The following is a 19,487-nucleotide window of genomic DNA, read 5'->3' as shown; positions in this document are numbered from 1 at the left end:
AAACCATTTCATTAGGGTTTTCATTTTGTTTCCAAGTCTTCCAGTAACTCAAGCCACATGTCTGATGGAGCCCGTATCATGTAGAGACCATTGTTTCCTGACCTCAGCACTGAATCATCTGTTAGTCAGACAGGAAGAACCGCCATAATCCTATCCGCTCACAGATGCTCGGTGAAATCCTCATCAGCCTACATACACACCCCACATACTGTATACTCCCCCCAACAGTTTAAGAACAAGGACACATATATCCCTATCAACTCAGACATGCACCAGCCTGTACTGACTCATAGGAAGAGGCATGACACACGGGGCTATTAGATGGTTGAACACAAAGCAATAAGTGACATCATATAGTCTGTTACTCCCGGCAACTGCAATAAAATGTGTCATTTGGCCCTTTGTTCAGTTTGCCCAAGGTGCATCCTATTTCTATCAATTTTTAACTCCTACACTACGCACAAACCCTTGTCGTAATGATTTTGAATGCCAACATTGATGTTTATAAGGCTACGGTATCATAATGACTTGGAAAGTATTGGAAGCCCCTATGAGATATAAACTTTTAATTAGAGTTTTGAAAAGTGGGACGCAGTATCTCTTTTTTAGCCCGACCAACTTTGTATTGTGGGTGAGGGAAAGCCTGATAGCTAGCCAGTCAGGGGCGGATGGAAGCAATGGGCAGGGAGTAGGCATTGCTTCTCCAGATATAGCACCGCAAGTTGAAGCACACCAATTTCTCCAAGTGACAGTGGACAGGACATTGGGATTAACCTGTGGCTGAGGATCCAGCCAAGTACATTTGTCATCTCAACGCTGTGTCATGCATTAGTGCAAAGACATTTTCTCACATGCTCCACTGTTTGTCACTGTATCCCAATGCAGTGCCAGAGCCTTTCTGGAAGTGGTGAAACTGCACTTCATGTGTGCAACTGAACTGAATCCCAACAGAATGAATATCTCTTTCCAGCAGAGACGTAAACATCTAGCTGAGTGTCTGTATCACTCTGATGAAGTTAAAGCTGAATATATAGGCTATGACAATGTTTTACACCGAATATGTATTCATTTGTTCACTCTGACTGGCATGCACAAAGTGAACATTGAGGCTATGACATGAATACGAATTGAAGGAAAGTGAAAGTAAATAACATACAAGGTTCTTAGATGGGAGACTTGACCGATATATAGAAAAGGCTAATTTATGTCACGTTATGGTACTGTATCTCTTGTGCAATTGATTTAACTGGGAAATGTTTTCACTTTCCGTATAGTACCAGAGCCTAGACCCTGTGTTCTTGCACTTTCCTGGTTTACTATTCAGATTTTTATCTCAATTTGTATAATTCCGGCTGCGAAAGCAAAAACCTGTTACATTGATACGCCATCCAACACTCCTTCCGTGGCCTTCAACTGCTTTTAAATGCTAAGTGCTCTTCAACCGCTTGCTGACTGCACCCTCCTGCCCGACTAGCATCACTACTCTGGTAGGTTCTGACTTAGAATATGTGGACAACTACAATTACCTAGGTGTCTGGTTAAGCTGTAAACTCTCCTTCCAGACTCACATTAAGCATCTCCAATCCAAAGTTAAATATAGAATTGGCTTCCTATTTCGCAACAAAGCCTCCTTCACTTATGCCGCCAAACGTATCCCCATAAAACTGACTATTCTACCGATCCTTGACTTTGGAGATGTAATTTACAAAATAGCCCCCAACACTCTACTGAGCAAACTGGATGTAGTCTATCACAGGGCCATCTGTTTTATCACCAAAGCCCCACATACAGTGGGGCAAAAAAGTATTTAGTCAGCCACCAATTGTGCAAGTTCTCCCACTTAAAAAGATGAGAGAGGCCTGTAATTTTAATCATAGGTGCACTTCAACTATGACAGAGAAAATGGAGAGAAAAAAATCCAGAAAATCACATTGTAGGATTTTTTATTAATTTATTTGCAAATTATGGTGTAAAATAAGTATTTGGTCACCTACAAACACGCAAGATTTCTGGCTCTAACCGACCTGTAACTTCTTCTTTAAGAAGCTCCTCGGTCCTCCAATCGTTAACTGTATTAATGGCACCTGTTTGAACTTGTTATCAGTATAAAAGACACCTGTTGACAACCTCAAACAGTCACACTCCAAACTCCACTATGGCCAAGACCAAAGAGCTGTCAAAGGACACCAGAAACAAAATTGAAGACTGAATCTGCAATAGGTGAATCTGCAATAGGTAAGCAGCTTGGTTTGAAGAAATCAACTGTGGGAGCAATTATTAGGAAATGGAAGACATACAAGACCACAGATAATCTCCCTTGATCTGGAGCTCCACGCAAGATCTCACCCAGTGGGGTCAAAATGATCACAAGAACGGTGAGCAAAAATCCCAGAACCACACGGGAGGACCTAGTGAATGACCTGCACAGAGCTGGGACCAAAGTAACAAAGCCTACCATCAGTAACACACCAGCAACAGTGTGTGAAAACCTTGTTAAGACTTACAGAAAACTTTTGACCTCTGCCATTGCCAACAAAGGTTATTTAACAAAGTATTGAGATAAACTTTTGTTATTGACCAAATACTTATTTTCCAAAATAATTAGCAAATAAATTCATAAAAAATCCTACAATGTGGTTTTCTGGATTTTCTTTTTCAAATTTTGTCTGTCACAGTTGAAGTGTACCTATGATGACAATTACAGGCCTCTCTCATCTTTTTAAGTGGGAGAACTTGCACAATTGTTGGCTGACTAAATCCTTTTTTGCCCCACTGTATGAACAGAACATCTCTCTCAGTAGACAAAATATTACAAACACCTAGCAGCCAAGTAGATTGGTCACGAAAGTCAGAAAAGTAATAGATTAAATCGCTTACCTTTGATGATCTTCGGATATTTGCACTCACGAGACTCCCAGTTACACAATAAATGTTCCTTTTGTTCCATAAGTATTATTTTTATATCCAAAATACCTCCATTTGTTTGGCTCGTTATGTTCAAAAGTCCACAGGCTCGAGCAGTCACGACATCGCAAACGGAAATTCCAAATAGTATCCGTAATGTCCACAGAAACATGTCAAACGTTTTTTATAATCAATCCTCAGGTTGTTTTTAAAATATATTAATCGATAATATATCAATCGAGACTGTCGCTTTTTCAATAGGAGAGGGAGAGACAATGGCTGCCCCACTCTGTTGAGCAAGCAAAACTCTGCAAACACCCAGCTATCCACTGACGGGATGCTATCTTTCTCGCTCATTTTTCAAAATAAAAGCCTGAAACTATGTCTAAAGACTGTTAACACCTTGAGGAAGCCATTGGAAAAGGAATATGGTTGATAGGCATCCAATGGAACAGAGAGCTTTCAGGAAAAACAGCACTTCCTGTTTTGATTTTCCTCAGGTTTTTCGCCTGCAATATCAGGTCTGTTATACTCACAGGCAATATTTTTGACAGTTTTGGAAACTTTAGAGTGTTTTCTATCCTAATCTGACAATTATATGCATATTCTAGTTTCTGGGCCTGAGAAATAGGCAGTTTCAAATGGGTACCTTTTTTAGCCAAGAACGAAAATCCTGCCCCATCTCACTCAAGATTGGATCCCCCGAGCCGACAAGGTGAAAATCTGTCGTTCTGCCCCTGAACAAGGCAGTTAACCCACAGTCCCTAGGCCGTCATTGAAATAAGAATGTGTTCTTAACTGACTTTCCTAGTTAAATAAAGGTATAAAAAAATGTTTAAAAATAAGTGAATAAGCAAATCAGCGCCAAAAAATACAGATTTCCGATTGTTATGAAAACTTGAAATCGGCCCAAATTAATCGTCCATTCCGATCAATCGGTCGACCTCTAATCAGTTCATCTTGCATTTATGCGATGGATGCAGATATGCTGCTTTCAGATCTGCTTAGCAGAGAAGACAGATAACATGTTCAATGGACGGTAAGCCAGCATATTGATTGCTGTAGTTAAAGCAGTCTTATAAGCTTGTACCAGATGGCTCCTTGCCAGAACAATCCCAAGGAGCATGCTGCAGCAGCCCAGTGCAGTCAACATTCTGTTTTTCCTCTGATTTACATCATACTGTATAACAGCTGATGAAACTAACAATGTAAAAGTGTTAACGAATTTGATCTCTGTAATTTCCTGATAGTTGTTGGTTGAAAATACAATATACACAGGATGTTCTAATCAGCAGTTTGCATAGGAGTTTGGGGTTTTCATGGTGACATCACCATGCGGTACCATGCAGTAAATTAGTTAATAGACCAATAACAAAGAGTTCCAAACCTCAGCCAATAACAGCTAGTTCTCAGATTTCCCCTCCCCACTTAGACCACTCACAGACAGTCCAAGCTAAATTCTTGCTTGAGAAATAGTTTTGCCAAAAAGCTTTTTTTACCCATTTTAATTTAGATCTATTACAGTAAAGAACTTTATTGTTTGTCACGGCCGTCAAAAGAAGTGGACCAGTGTGGTGAGCATACATTTTCCTTTTATTTTAAAATGTCGCCAAAAAAACAACAAACGAAAGAAAGAAAGAAAGAAAGAAAGAAAGAAAGAAAGAAAGAAAGAAAGAAAGAAAGAAAGAAAGAAAGAAAGAAAGAAAGAAAGAAAGAAAGAAAGAAAGAAAGAAAGGTGACGCTTACAGGGCTAAGTGCCACAAACAAAGTTAACTACCCACACTGAAAGGAGGGAAAACGGACTACCTAAGTATGATTCCCAATCAGAAACAACGATATACAGCTGTCCCTGATTGAGAACCATACCCGGCCAAAACATAGAAATAAAGAAACATAGAAAACAAAACATAGAATGCACACCCCACATCACACCCTGCTCTAACCAAATAGAGAAATAAAACGGCTCTTTAAGGTCAGGGTGTGACATTGTTACTCAGAAATTATATGACATTGTTCCTGTTCCCAAGACTAAGGTAATTGAGCTAAACGACTACCGCCCCCGTAGCACTCACTTCCGTCATCATGAAGTGCTTTGAGAGACTAGTCAAGGACCATATCACCTGCACCCTACCTGACACCCTAGACCCACTCCAATTTGCTTACCACCCCAATAAGTCCACAGACGACGCAATCACAACCACACTGCACACTGCCCTAACCCATCTGGACAAGAGGAATCCCTATGTGAGAATGCTGTTCATCGACTACAGCTCAGCATTTAACGCCATAGTACCCTTAACTCGTCATCAAGCTCGAGACCCTGGGTCTCCACCCCGCCCTTTTGTCATCAAAAGCACTCACTGACTTTTACAGATGCACAATCGAGAGCATCCTGTCGGGTTGTATCACCGCCTGGTACGGCAACTGCTCCGCCCACAACCGTAAGGCTCTCCAGAGGGTAGTGAGGTCTGCACAACGCAACGCCGGGGGCAAACTACCTGCCCTCCAGGACACCTACTCCACCCGATGTCACAGGAAGGCCATAAAGATCATCAAGGACAACAACCACCCGACCCCATGCCTGTTCACCCCACTATCATCCAGAAGGCGAGGTCAGTACAGGTGCATCAAAGCAGGGACCAAGAGACTGAAAAACAGCTTCTATCTCAAGGCCATCAGACTGTTAAAAAGCCACCACTAATATTGAGTGGCTGCCAACACACTGACTCAACTCCAGCCACTTTAATAATGGAAATGCATGGAAATTGATGTAAAAATTTTTTATCACTAGCCACTTTAAACAATGCTACGTAATATAATGTTTACATACCCCACATTACTCATCTCATATGTGTATGTATATACTGTACTCTATATCATCTACTGCATCTTGCCATCTTTATGTAATAGATGTATCACTAGCCACTTTAAACAATGCCACTTTTATATGTTTACATACCCTACATTACTCAGCTCATATGTATATACAGTACTCTATACCATCTACTGCATCTTGCCTATGCCGTTCTGTACCATCACTCATTCATATATATTTATGTACATATTCTATATCTCTTTACACTTGTGTGTATAAGGTAGTAGTTGTGGAATTGTTAGGTTAGATTACTCATTGGTTATCACTGCATTGTCAGAACTAGAAGCACAAGCATTTCGCTACACTCACATTAACATCTGCTAACCATGTGTATGTGACAAATACAATTTGATTTGATATTGATATAAAAATGGCTACATTGGGCCTTTAAATTGCCTGCAGGTGAGATTTATGGTAATTTTAAATTGACACTGTCCCATTAAATATGTTAAATATGTTTAGGGCCGAACACTGACTAAGTGTTGAAATCATTGCACATTTTCACTGGTCGAACCCAAAGGGCTGCCACTCTTTTATAGATCTCAGCAGGTGATCTAGCTACTGTAGCCTACCTCACAAACTCACAACAATACACTAAAACAGAGTTACAGTAAGCTTTCCTGAGGTCAAACTCCTTAATATATAAGCTAAAAGCAAATTAAAAATGGCACATGCTAAGCAATTTCCTTTTGCATATCGCCGGGGGATTTAGCATAGCGGACCATATCAAACACTGAGTGAACAGCTTATTAAAATTTCCCCACAAATTCATGCGTGAGGGGCTGTTCATGCTGTTCACCTCCACCAGATGACTAGAGGGGCATTAAGATTCCCGTCCATTTCAAAGTTGATACTAATGTTGTGTTTGTAAAAGGGCAGGGAATTATTCTACTGTTTTTCCTCTAATTTACTTTTAAAAAATAGCAACACAACATGCAACCATTTCAAAGATTTTGCTGAATAACAGTTCTTATAAGGAAGTTAGTCCATTTAAATGAATTGATTAGGCCCTAAACTATGGATTTCACATGAATTGCCAGGCCAACCCACTGGGGAGCCTGACCCAGCCAATCAGAAGGAGTTTTTATTACAGACAGAAATTCCCCCCTCCCTTCCTCTGATGATCACGCAGGTGAAGAAGCCGGATGTGGAGGTTGTGGGCTGGTGTGGTTATACGTGGTCTGCGGTTGTGAAGCCAGTTGGACGTACTGCCAAATTCTCTAAAAAGATGTTGGAGGCGGTTTATGGTACATTTACATTACATTTAAGTCATTTAGCAGACGCTCTTATCCAGAGCGACTTACAAATTGGTGAATTCACCTTCTGACATCCAGTGGAAGAGAAATGAACATCAATTTCTCTGGCAACAGTTAAGGTGGACATTCCTGCAGTCAGCATGCAAATTATGGGCACTCAAGCATATTGTATACTTCAAGAAGGTCTTGTGATATAGAGGCCAATTGCTTGTTGTGTATTTGTGTTTGTGCAAATCATTACAAGTTAATAATGAGTGTGTACACTGAGGTGCCCTAAAAATGTAAACATGCAAAAAGGCAACAAACTTGTTAAAGACCAAACGTATAGTGTCTAAATGTACCAGGTTGAATTCAGTGTTTGGATTAAACAAGACATATTTTACAGATGTAGGATCGTCATTTGAGCCAGTTTGCTACAGCAGGAAAATAATCCTACAGCAACAAGATCTGTGGAATTATTATGTGGAATTATAATTCATGGACATTTTTGTAGGAGTTTATACATTTTTCGTAAAGTTCTCCTGCAACAGGGTGATCAAATTAAGATCTGCCAACTGTAGCAGTCATATCATGGCTTTGGCCCAGATGTAGGCCATATCCTAGGTAACACACATTACATTAAAACACATACAGTAATAAAGTGGTCATACAATGGCAATAGTACAGTAACACAGTATATCCCAGTAAAATACTAATATGAGGGGATTTAAATTCTATTGCAGACTATTGAACTTCATGTCTTCTACAGAACCTCAATGACAGGCCGTCGAGGATATCTGGCCAGGCTTGCCCTACAGTATATTTTGTACCATCCCTACTCATCGCGCCACCTTAACAACCTTTGAGACTATTGCAACCTGGCATAAGGAACTCCCAGCTGCAGCTCTGATCAGGGTATGAACTGTGCGCCATCTGGACTTTAGCCCAAACCCCAAAGACGATGTTTCACATCTGCAAGAATCAAATTGAGACTAAGGGTTCTCCCAAATAGCTGTGTCCAACATGACAATACATCATACATGGTGCTAAGACTTGTCATTTTGACCCCAGGGGCAATTTTTTTTTTATCATAGACCAAAGTTGGTTTATTAAATTCTTCAAATTGTTCATGAATTTGTCAATCAACTTATTTTTAACAAATCTAAATCATTGTTTAGTGTTTCTGTATTGACATGGAATTTTTTTAAATGCAAGTCCTTTGGGTCCGTTTTGATCCCAGCCAACAACATTTCTGACTATAGTAATTTGATGAATCTGACCTTTATTTGAATTTAGGTATCTCTGGAGACATAATAAACAAGATATCCATAACACCAGAGGGTGGATGGGGACCTGTATCAGTAATTTGGTCCAGATAGACAGATTAACTACAGAGATATATCTCCCCATGTATGCCCAAGATTGTACTTTTCTCTACCTCATATCGTACAACTGTGTACAAAACCAAAATTACCTACGTTATATGCATATACAATTTTGCCAATAGTATAAATACGTAATAGTACTGCTATACAGAACTCAGATATGCTCTGAATCTACATACAGTTGAAGTCGGAAGTTTACATACACTTAGGTTGGAGACATTAAAACTAGTTTTTCAACCGCTCCACACATTTCTTGTTAACAAACTATAGTTTTGGCAAGTCGGTTTGGACATCTACTTTGTGCATAACACATGCCATATTTCACTTAGAATTCACTGTATCACAATTCCAGTGGGTCAGATGTTTACATACGCTACGTTGACAGTGCATTTAAACAGCTTGGAAAATTCCAGAAAACGATGTCATGTCTTTAGATAAAGCTTCTGATAGGCTAATTGACATAATTTGAGTCAATTGGAGGTGTACCTGTGGATGTATTTCAAGGCCTACCTTCAAACTCTGTGCCTCTTTGCTTGACATCATGGGAAAATCAAAAGAAATCCGCCAAAACCTCAAAAAAATGTTTTGTTGACCTCCACAAGTCTGGTTCATCCTTGGAAGCAATTTCCAAATGCCTGAAGGTACCATGTTCATTTGTACAAACAATAGCATGGAAGTATAAACACCATGGGACCACGCAGGTGTCCTTCCGCCCATGAAGGGCGGAGATGAAGATGGTATGAACATAAAACGTGGTATGAACGTAGAAATGAACGTACTTTGGTGCAAAAAGTGCAAATCAATCCCAGAACAACAGCAAAGGACCTTGTGAAGATGCTGGAGTTAACAGTTACAAAAGTATCTATATCCACAGTAAAATGTAAAACGAGTCCTAAATCGACATAACCAGAAAGACCGCTCAGCAAGGAAGAAGCCACTGCTCCAAAACCACCATTAAAAAAAGCCAAACAACGGTTTGCAACTGCATATGGGGACAAAGATCATACATTTTGGAGAAATGTTCTCTGGTCTGATGAAACAAAAATATAACTATTTGTCCATAATGACCATCGTTATGTTTGGAGGAAAAAGAGATAGGCTTGCAAGCCGAAGACCACCATCCCAACCGTGAAGCACGGGGGTGGCAGCATCATGTTGTGGGGGTGCTTTGCTGCAGGAGGAACTGGTGCCCTTCACAAAATAGATGGCTTCATGAGGTAGGAAAATTACGTGGATAAATTGAAGCAACATCTCAAGACATCAGTCAGGAGGTTAAAGCTTGGTTGCAAATGGGTCTTCCAAATGGACAATGACCCAAAGCATACTTCCCAAAAAAATTTAAATCCTATAATACCCTCCAACATTCTATATGTGCAACTTGTTATGATATGTTGGATGCTATACCATTTGTTTTATGCTTTTTGATGCATGTGGCCACAGCCCATACGACTCCCATTGTTTCATAAACAACGTTGATAATGCTGACTTGGCTGTGCCCTATGGTTTTTATCACATAAATATGTCAAGCTGTATATTTACTTCAAAAACTAAATGATGCTTGAATCAAATGATGGTAACTCTGCTTTTTAGTACTTATGACGATTCTACTTTGGAAAAAAACTGCACATTATATCAAGGTAGATATTTGGGGGGGGCTTTACAGAATAAGCAACTTAAGTGTTTCCCAATTTAGCTAAAATAACAGTCTGTTTTGGTAATTCTTTTCCCCAGATAACATTGTTGACATGTCTAGTGATATTTTGATGATAATTACATTTATATTTTGCTTTGATTGTTGCTTTTTCCAATAGTTTCTTCTTGGGGTCAAAATGACCCCAGTTGGTAATCAATGTATGTAAAATATGTTGGGAGCTTGAGGGTTAAAAACGTGGTTTGATAAATGGCCTAAAGCTTGGAAAGAGGTTGCCTACCAGGTCTTTTAAAACGTCAAGGAGAATGCACAGCATTGGAAAACGGAAATCAAATGACTTAGTCCTTAGGCTATGTTGTTAACAAGTGGCAGGATATACGGACAATTGACCAGGCACAATTAAAATATGACAATACATAATAATAGCCTATTTTTAAGTAGGACGTTTAATGGTTGTCCCCTGGGAATTGTATGGAATTTTACGCGTGTTCGTCAAGCACATCTGTGCACAAACACTAGGCTATAATTAACTATTAACAATGGTTAAGCCCCTTACGAAAAAGATTGCAGTCAGAGTGCAGTTTAACTGTAGTACAATGCAATATAAGTGCAGTTAAAGCGCAGTCTAACTACAGCATGCTGCAAATCCTTCGTTCAAAAGAACACAGTTTTTTTACTACAATAATTCCGTGTTTTTACTGCAATTACAGTGCGGTATCGTTCAACTGCAGTTCAATTCTGCAATTACTGCGTCCAAAATACCACAGTCGACTGCAGTTACTGCACTTTTACTGCAGTTTCAAAACGGCAATACTTTTTTTGTAAGGTTTTGTGTCAACATAACCGAACTAAAGCTGAGAGAAATGAGCGTGAAAGCAGCATAACTCCGTTTTCTGTTTATCCATGTTGGGGATATCAAGCGCCATCATTTGATATTGAATTGGCTAAATCCAAATTACTCCCGGGCTTCTTGACACGTGAAGTCTATTCCGGGGAAATATTGAAAGACATACATCTTGAAACAACTAACGTACACAACTGTAGATCGTTGAATGCAAAGTCCAACTCGAACTCATGGACACACAAGGGAGAAAATTATATATCAACAAGTAAGAATTCTTATCTTACCTATTCCAGAGTCTGAATCACAAGATCCCAAATAAGCGGAATGAAGTAAAACAATGCATGGAATCCACCAGCTATTCATTGCAGACATGTCAGCGGTCGGGGAAGTAGACTACAGTAAAGTTGCTGTGAAACCTTCTTGAACTTTTGTTTAAAAGACCGATGATGGTAGCTGATCATCCACGCACTTCCGGTTAGTAATAGACTGGCTATATTTACTCTCCTTGATGGTGAGCTGGATACAAACTCTTAAAACGGTTCATATTACATTTTTCGAAATTAATAATAAATAACTATATTTCTAGTTTTATTATCAGTCGGACAAGTTCTCTCTTGAGATTACATATTTTTTAATGTATCTAGGCAAGTCATTATGAACAAATTCTAATTTACATTGACAGCCTATCCTGGACCAATTGTGCACAGCCCTATGGGACTCCCAATGACAGCCAGATGTGAACCAGGGTCTGTAGTGATTCCACTTGCAATGAGACACAGTGCCTTAGACCACTGTGCCACTCAGGAGCCAAACCTAAATAATTAAACGTTGAATATATAGAGATCTCTTTATATATATATATATATAGGTTTAGGACAATAGCAAGGTTTAGGAGTGAATATATATATGTATATATAACTCCTATATATTCACTCCTAAACCTTCTACTATGGATGATAGTAAAGTGTTGCATTTGTGTATGAATATTAGCTTACACTAATAATATGAATAGATTGGGCTCCTGAGTGGCACAGTGGTCTAAGGCATTGCATCTCAGTGCAAGAGGTGTCACTATAGTCCCTGGTTTGAATCCAGGCTGTATCACATCCAGCCGTGATTGGAAGTCCCATAGGGCGGCGCACAATCGGCCCAGTATCGCCTGGGTTCGGCTGGGGTCGGTGGTCATTATAAATAAGAATTTGTTCTCATCTGACATGCCTAGTTAAATACATTTTTAAAATGGTGTTCAAACTGTATCTTCATTACATTGTGGAGACGACTGTGACCATACAGAAGCACCATTACATCGCCATAATGCATTGAAAGTAAGCTACAAATGCCTCAATGTGATTTAGAGTTTTTATGTTATGGTAGTGATGACTGGTCATTGCATGTTATTCTTCTCTCTATAACACTTTTCTTTTCTAATGTTTACCAAAATCAGGTATTATACATTTGAATGAACCTGTTGATGAGTGTAAATGTATTATTATTGTTGATCTTCCAAATGTACAGTTGTCACCTTTCATATTTGGAATTCTTTGGAAACCAAAGGAACTTCTCTCTCCATAACTTGGGATGTGGTGAATAGTGGCAAGCTATGACCTCTGGTCACATCTTGTCAGCTCTCTCTACACCTTAATCTGCCACTATGTATTTCACTGCAATGACATATTCACATCTGAAGCACATTACTTGTTCAGTTTTTGCCAGAAACTCCATCAAAGTGTCTATCTCATTCAGGGAACGTGTACATGACTGGTGGTCTTTGGGAACACTTCAGATAAAAGCTCAATCCTAGCTTGTATTGAAAATCTGGGATCTATCTGGGAAATTGGATTGTTGTAGGTTTTGGATTAAGCTGTAGGGAAAACATGCACTGTACTGTAGGCCTAGATCACCTGCACAATGTTAAACTGATCAAACAATGCATTACTGTATGGTAGCCGATACCTGTGTAAACTAGGCCTTCACGGGGATATTTCAGTGAGAAGGCATACCAGGATGGTACTGCATCTTTCTGCCTAAGGTGAGTGCTTTTATTAGCAAGTGAAGACTAAATAGGGGCCAAACCTCTTTACAATATTGACAATATAACACACTGAAGCAAATGAATAAGTCTACAGCTATATACTTTCTCCATCATGTCTGTTGTGGGACAGCACCTACCAACCACCACCTGTCTGCCCAGGACAGAACGACAAGGGTTTCAAATACTTTTTTACACATAATGGAATTCACCAGGGAATGTTCTATTATACAGTGCCAGTCAAAAGTTTGGACACACCTCAACTCATTCAAGGGTTTTTCTTTATTTTTACTATTTTCTACATTGTAGAATAATAGTGAAAACATCAAAACTAGGAAATAACACATATAGAACAATGTAGTAACCAAAAAAAGTGTTAAACAGATGTATTTTATCTTTGAGATTCTTCAAAGTAGCCACCCTTGCCTAGATGACAACTTTACTGTAAAAGGTCTTGAAGTAGCTGGTGCAGAGGAGTCAGACGCAGGACAGCAGAGATAAGTAATAAAAGTTACATTACTCAAAATTGCCAAATACATGAAGATATACCAAGCCCACACAAAAGGACTGAAATACATAAAACAAACACTCACAAAAACCATGGAGAAAACAGAGGGTTAAATTAGGAACATGTAATTGGGGAATTGAAACCAGGTGTGTAAAACAAAGACCAAACAAATGGATATTTTTTATTTTACCCTTATTTTACTAGGCAAGTCAGTTAAGAACATATTCTTATTTTCAATGACGGCCTAGGAAAAGTGGGTTAACTGCCTGTTCAGGGGCAGAACGACAGATTTGTACCTTGTCAACTCGGGGATTCCAACTTGCAACCTTCCGATTACTAGTCCAACGCTCTAACCACTTGGCTACCCTGCCGAAAAGTGGTTCAGCGATGGCTGGAAGGCCGGTGACGTCGACCGCCGAACGCCACCCGAACAAGGAGAGGGACCGACTTCGGTGGAAGTCGTGACATTTACACACTCTTGCCATTCTTCTTAGGAGGTAGCCTAACTGTGAGTCAGATTTAGAGGAATTTCATTTAAATCTACCTGTATGGTATAAGCATTACGTATCACATGTAATGTTTGATGGAAGTGATGTATTATCCTGGTCCAGAAAATCCTCAGGTAGGGGAAAGTAGGGTAAATTGAGCCATTTTTTTTACATTCAGCATCACTCTGTAAAGGGAAATACCGTATAGCGTTATTTTTAACACAGCTATCTATACATATATATCAGGATGTTGTGTCCCTGAAAATAATCAGAATTCATGTAAACATTACAGTTTTGAACTTGTCCAGAACTTGTCCCTTGGCACAACTTAGCCTGGGTATGGGGTAAATTGGACTGCTTGAAAAGTGTAAGTTTAGCAAAGCCACCTACACATTTCTGTACTGAATTAAATATTACCAGTACCTTTTTAAAACCATGTCTATCTTTATTTTCCAAACACAATTCAACACAATCACAATCACTTTTTTCTGTTTTTATTTTTTCTGTTTTATTTCACCTTTATATAACCAGGTAGGCTAGTTGAGAACACGTTCTCATTTACAACTGCGAACTGGCTAAGGAAAAGCACAGCAGTGCGACACAAACAACAACACAGAGTTACACATGGAATGAACAAGCATACAGTCAATAACACAATAGAAAAAAGAAAGTCTATATACAGTGTGTGCAAATGGCATGAGGAGGTAAGGCAATAAATAGGCCATGGTAGAAAGTAATTACAATTTAGCAAATTAACACTGGAGTGATATATGTGCAGATGATGATGCGCAAGTCGAAATACTGGTGTGCAAAGGACAAAAAATATATAAAAAAACAACAGTATGGGGATGAGGTAGTTGGATGGGCTATTTACAGATGGGCTATGTACAGGTGCAGTGATCGGTTAGCTGCTCGGATAGCTAGTGTTTGAAGTTAGTGAGGGAAATATAAGTCACCACATTCAGCAATTTTTAGCAAAGACTTATAGATGACCTGGAGCCAGTGGGTCTGTCGACAAATATGTAGCGAGGGCCAGCCAACTAGAGCATACAGGTCACAGTGGTGGGTCGTATATGGAGCTTTGGTGACAAAACAGATGGCACTGTGATAGACTGCATCCAGTTTTCTGAGTAGAGTGTTGGAGGCTATTTCGTAAATGACATCGCCGAAGTCGAGGATCGGTAGGATAGTCAGTTTTACTAGGGTATGTTTGGCAGCGTGAGTGAAGGATGCTTTGTTGCGAAATAGAAAGCAGATTCTAGATTTAATTTTGGATTGGAGATGTTTAATATGAGTCTGGAGGTAGAGTTTACAGTCTAGCCAGATACCTAGGTCCACATATTCTAAGTCAGAACCGTCCGAAGTAGTGATGCTAGTCGAGCGCGGGCAGCAAACGGTTGAAAAGCATGCATTTAGTTTTACTAGCGTTTAAGAGCAGTGGGAGGCCACGGAAGGAGTGTTGTATAGCATTGAAGCTCGTTTGGAGGTTTGTTAACACAGTGTCCAAAGAAGGGCCCGATGTTTACATTTACATTTAAGTCATTTAGCAGACGCTCTTATCCAGAGCGACTTACAAATTGGTGAATTCACCTTCTGACATCAGTGGAACAGCCACTTTACAATAGTGCATCTAAATCATTTAAGGGGGGGGGTGAGAAGGATAGCTTTATCCTATCCTAGGTATTCCTTGAAGAGGTGGGGTTTCAGGTGTCTCCGGAAGGTGGTGATTGACTCCGCTGTCCTGGCGTCGTGAGGGAGTTTGTTCCACCATAATGGTATACATAATGGTGTCATCTGCGTAGAGGTGGATCATGGAATCACCCGCAGCAAGATTGACATCGTTGAGATACACATAGAAAAGAGTTGGCCTAAGAATTTAACCCTGTGATACTCCCATAGAGACTGCCAGATGTCCGGACAACAGGCCCTCCGATTTGACACACTGAACTCTGTCTGAGAAGTAGTTGGTGAACCAGGTGGGGCAGTCATTTGAGAAACCAAGGCTGTTGAGTCTGCCAATAAGAATGTGGTGATTGACAGAGTCGAAAGCCTTGGCCAGGTCGATGAAGATGGCTGCACAGTACAATCTTTATCGATGGCGGTTATGATATTGCTTAGTACCTTGAGCATGGCTGAGGTGCACCCGTGACCAGCTCGGAAGCCGGATTGCACAGCGGAAGAGGTGGGATTCAAAATGGTCAGTGATCTGTTTGTTAACTTGGCTTTCAAAGACTTTAGAAAGGCAGGGCAGGATGGATAAAGTTCTATAACATTTTGGGTCTAGAGTGTCACGCCCTTTGAAGAGGGGAGGACCGTAGCAGCTTTCCAATCTTTAGGGATCTCGGACGATACGAAGAGAGGTTGAACAGACTGGTAATAGGGGTTGTAACAATGGATAATTTTAGAAAGAGAGGTGCCAGATTGTCTAGCCCAGCTGATTTTTAGTGGTCCAGGTTTTGCAGCTCTTTCCGAGCATCTGCTATCTGGATTTGGGTGAAGGAGAGGCTGAGGAGGCTTGGGAAAGTAGCTGCGGGGGGTTTGGAGCTGTTGGCCGGGGTTGGGGTAGCCAGGAGGAAAGCATGGCCAGCCGTAGAGAAATGGTTGTTGAAATTCTCGATAATCGTGGATTTATCGGTGGTGACAGTGTTACCTAGCCTCAGTCCAGTGGGCAGCTGGGAGGAGGTGCTCTTGTTCTCCATGAACTTTTCATTGTCCCAAAACTTTTTAGAGTTAGAGCTACAGGATGCAAATTTGAAAAAGCTGGCGGAGGTGTATTTGGAGGGCAATTTGGTAAGGATGATATCTATGAGGGTGCCCATGTTTACGGATTTGGGGTTGTACCTGGTACAACCCCAAGGCATAAAGCAATCACAGGTGTTGATTGGGAGAGCTAGCTAAGACAACAATGGGCAAGACAACAGCTCATCAGCTAAGACAACAACAACAGGTAAAATGGCGATGAATGGGCAGAGAGGTCAGTAAACTACACACAGGGCCTGAGTTCGAGGCTGGGGCTGACAGATAGCAAAATGGAGTACCGTGATTAATGAACAGTCCAGCAGGCATCAGCTGTGTAGCCAAGTGATCATAGGGTCCAGTGAACAGCAATAGATGAAACAGGGAAGCCGCTGGCTAGTCATTACTTCCCAGCTAACAGGAGACACAGCGTTAAAAGTTAGCAGGCCGGGGCTACGTCCGGCAAAGGCCGGTTGGGGGCACAGCGGGTGGAGTTACGTCGGCAGACCAGTAGTGGTGGAACGGCCGGGCTTCGTGTTGACAAAGGGTCCAGGCCAGTTGGCAAAAGAGGTATTGTAGGTTTTAGTACTTTTGTTTGCTAGTCTGGAGATGCGCCTGGCTCGTGGCTAACTGGTGCTAGCTTCAGGACAGGGGTGTTAGCCACTATAGCCACTCGGTAGCAGCTAGTTAGCAGCGATGATCCAATGCAAAGGTCCAGAACTTACGGCAAGGATCCGGATGAGTAGTGGAGTTCTAGCCATGTTGGGGAAGAGTCCGAGAGGCATCAACCGTGTAGCCGAGTGATCACTGAGCGGTCCGGGATGTGGGCCTGGCTCATAGCTAGCTTTGTGACTGGGCCACGAGGTGGCAGCTAGCTAGTTGTGATTATCAGGAGTAATGATCCAGAGCTTATGGCAGGAATCCGGCATTGTAGTGGAGAAAACAGTCCGATACTGGCAGGCTGGCAAGTGTTATCCAGGCTAAAAGCGACTGGTGTCTGTGCCAAAGGTAAAGGCCGCAAGCAGTGGCTGACAATGACTAAATAGCTAGTTGCTAATTTGCTGGTTAGCTTCTGATGGAGGTTCTAGCTAAAAGGTCTAACAATAGCGGATCCTTATCAAATTGGGTGAGGCGGGTTACTGGAAGGTATATTTCATTTAAAAATGGAAAAGAGATTGAAAATAAATGAAAATATATACAAAAAAAGACGAAAAATACAAAATGTACACTGGAGAACGACAAACCGCGTTTCTGCAATGCTATGTCATCTTGGATCAGTATGTTAATAATTTTAAGCATCTTTTAACACAGGCTTCACACCTAACAATATGTTGTACTTTTAACATAGGCCAGGCCCTGCTGTTACCTCATATCCCAGTAACAATGCCTTGATTTAGGCCTGGGAAGAAAACACTTTAATTTTCTCAACTTGCCATAGGCTCAACCAGTTTATCCCAAGGCAAACATTTTGACTATATTAGTCCACACAACTACAAGGATGCACGTTCATGCTAGGTTTAGAACCTCATATTGAAGTTTATAGATGTTTAGAACAATCTTTACATGATCTACTTTGGTCAAGATACAAGCATCATGAAACCTCTAACATACAGTAATACATTCATTTGAAAATCCATTCTTTGGACCGAACTTGCTTACCACTTTTTCCATGTGGTTTCTTCCTCCATGGACTCCGTGACATTATTAACCTTTCCTCCATATTTGGTCAAATTATTCATTTTGTGTATGGTTTCCTCGAAGCAAGGGTGGCTCCCCTACCAAACAAAGGACCTAGTTCCTAAGTTTCTGCTTGTGGGTGTGAAGAGGTGAATTCCTCTCTATCCAATGTGGTCCAATTGTATGTGTGTGTGTGTTTGTGTGCATGTGCATGTGTGTTTGTGTCTGTGTGAGATGTGTTGTCTGCGTGTGTTAAACATAAAGTCAGTCAGTTGGAATCATATTCAAAGCTCGGATGGTATTTCCTGTGTCCCAGTTTCCCCATGATATCGTAAACTCTATTTTTCCCGTTTGGCCAACTGGTTCCACACAGTATCGTAGCGGAGTTTTATACCCACAATCTGATAGCGGTTAAAAGTCATTTCAATTCGACATGATAATCAAATGTATCATGTGTATTTTGTATACACGTGTTCTCACTGGATTGTACCAACATACTGTGGCTATACTTTAAATGGAGCAGAGTGGGGAACTCATTTTTCAAACCCACAGCCCTCTGTAGCCTCTGTGACCTCTGACATCTGTAGACTCTGTGGCTCAGATTAAAGCCTATTCAAACATAGAGACGTCAAGTCGCCATGACCCATTTGGCTCCAATGGGGCTTAAAGTGGCTATTAGCTGTAGCCTCTTGAGGTATCCCCTAATAAGAAGCAGATATGAAAAGCATTTTCAGCCCTTGTAATTAAACGGTTCAAGGTTAATTATCTAATGAAGCATATCTCTATGCTCGTTGTGTTGATAAATGACCTAAATGTAGCCTCTCATGATAGTCGAGATGGTGATTGTAGTTTAGGTCAAAAGGGAGACTGAAAGCTGAAGACAAGGTATGCTGGCAAGGTGTCAGTGCTTAGGCCTTAGCTAGTTCATAGAATGAGTTTAAATTAGCCAAAAGCCGCTAGAAAGTACACCTTCATGAGCTGGTGGCTATAAAGGGGAAATCTGTAGTTGAAACATAACAAAAGTGCAGTCCCTGCCATTGATTTGGTAAAAAGCTGAAGGATTGGTACAGTACCAGTCAAATTGCCAGGGTTAGAGGTTCCCAAACTCGGCTCTGCCCCCCCAAACCCCCGGGTGCACATTTAGGTTTTGCCCAG

General features: G+C 40.7%; 1 protein-coding gene across 2 annotated transcripts in view; it reads right to left on the bottom strand.

Annotated features, from left to right (window-relative positions):
• tfpia (tissue factor pathway inhibitor a) overlaps positions 1-11,342 on the bottom strand; it is a 51,173-nt gene extending 39,831 nt beyond the window's left edge. Inside the window, exon 1 of one of the 2 annotated variants that reach the window (XM_064943956.1) lies at positions 11,179-11,342. In XM_064943956.1, the coding sequence (XP_064800028.1) occupies positions 11,179-11,266 (88 nt within the window). In that variant the 5' untranslated portion in view covers positions 11,267-11,342. The remainder of the gene's footprint in view (positions 1-11,178) is intronic. The other variant, XM_064943955.1, reaches the window with a different exon arrangement.
• Between the last annotated feature and the right edge of the window lie 8,145 nt (positions 11,343-19,487).

Source organism: Oncorhynchus masou, chromosome 29 (genome assembly GCF_036934945.1).
Source record: "Oncorhynchus masou masou isolate Uvic2021 chromosome 29, UVic_Omas_1.1, whole genome shotgun sequence".
Lineage (NCBI taxonomy): Eukaryota > Metazoa > Chordata > Actinopteri > Salmoniformes > Salmonidae > Oncorhynchus > Oncorhynchus masou.
Note: the sequence above shows the minus strand (reverse complement) of the source record. Positions and strands in the feature narration are given on the sequence as shown.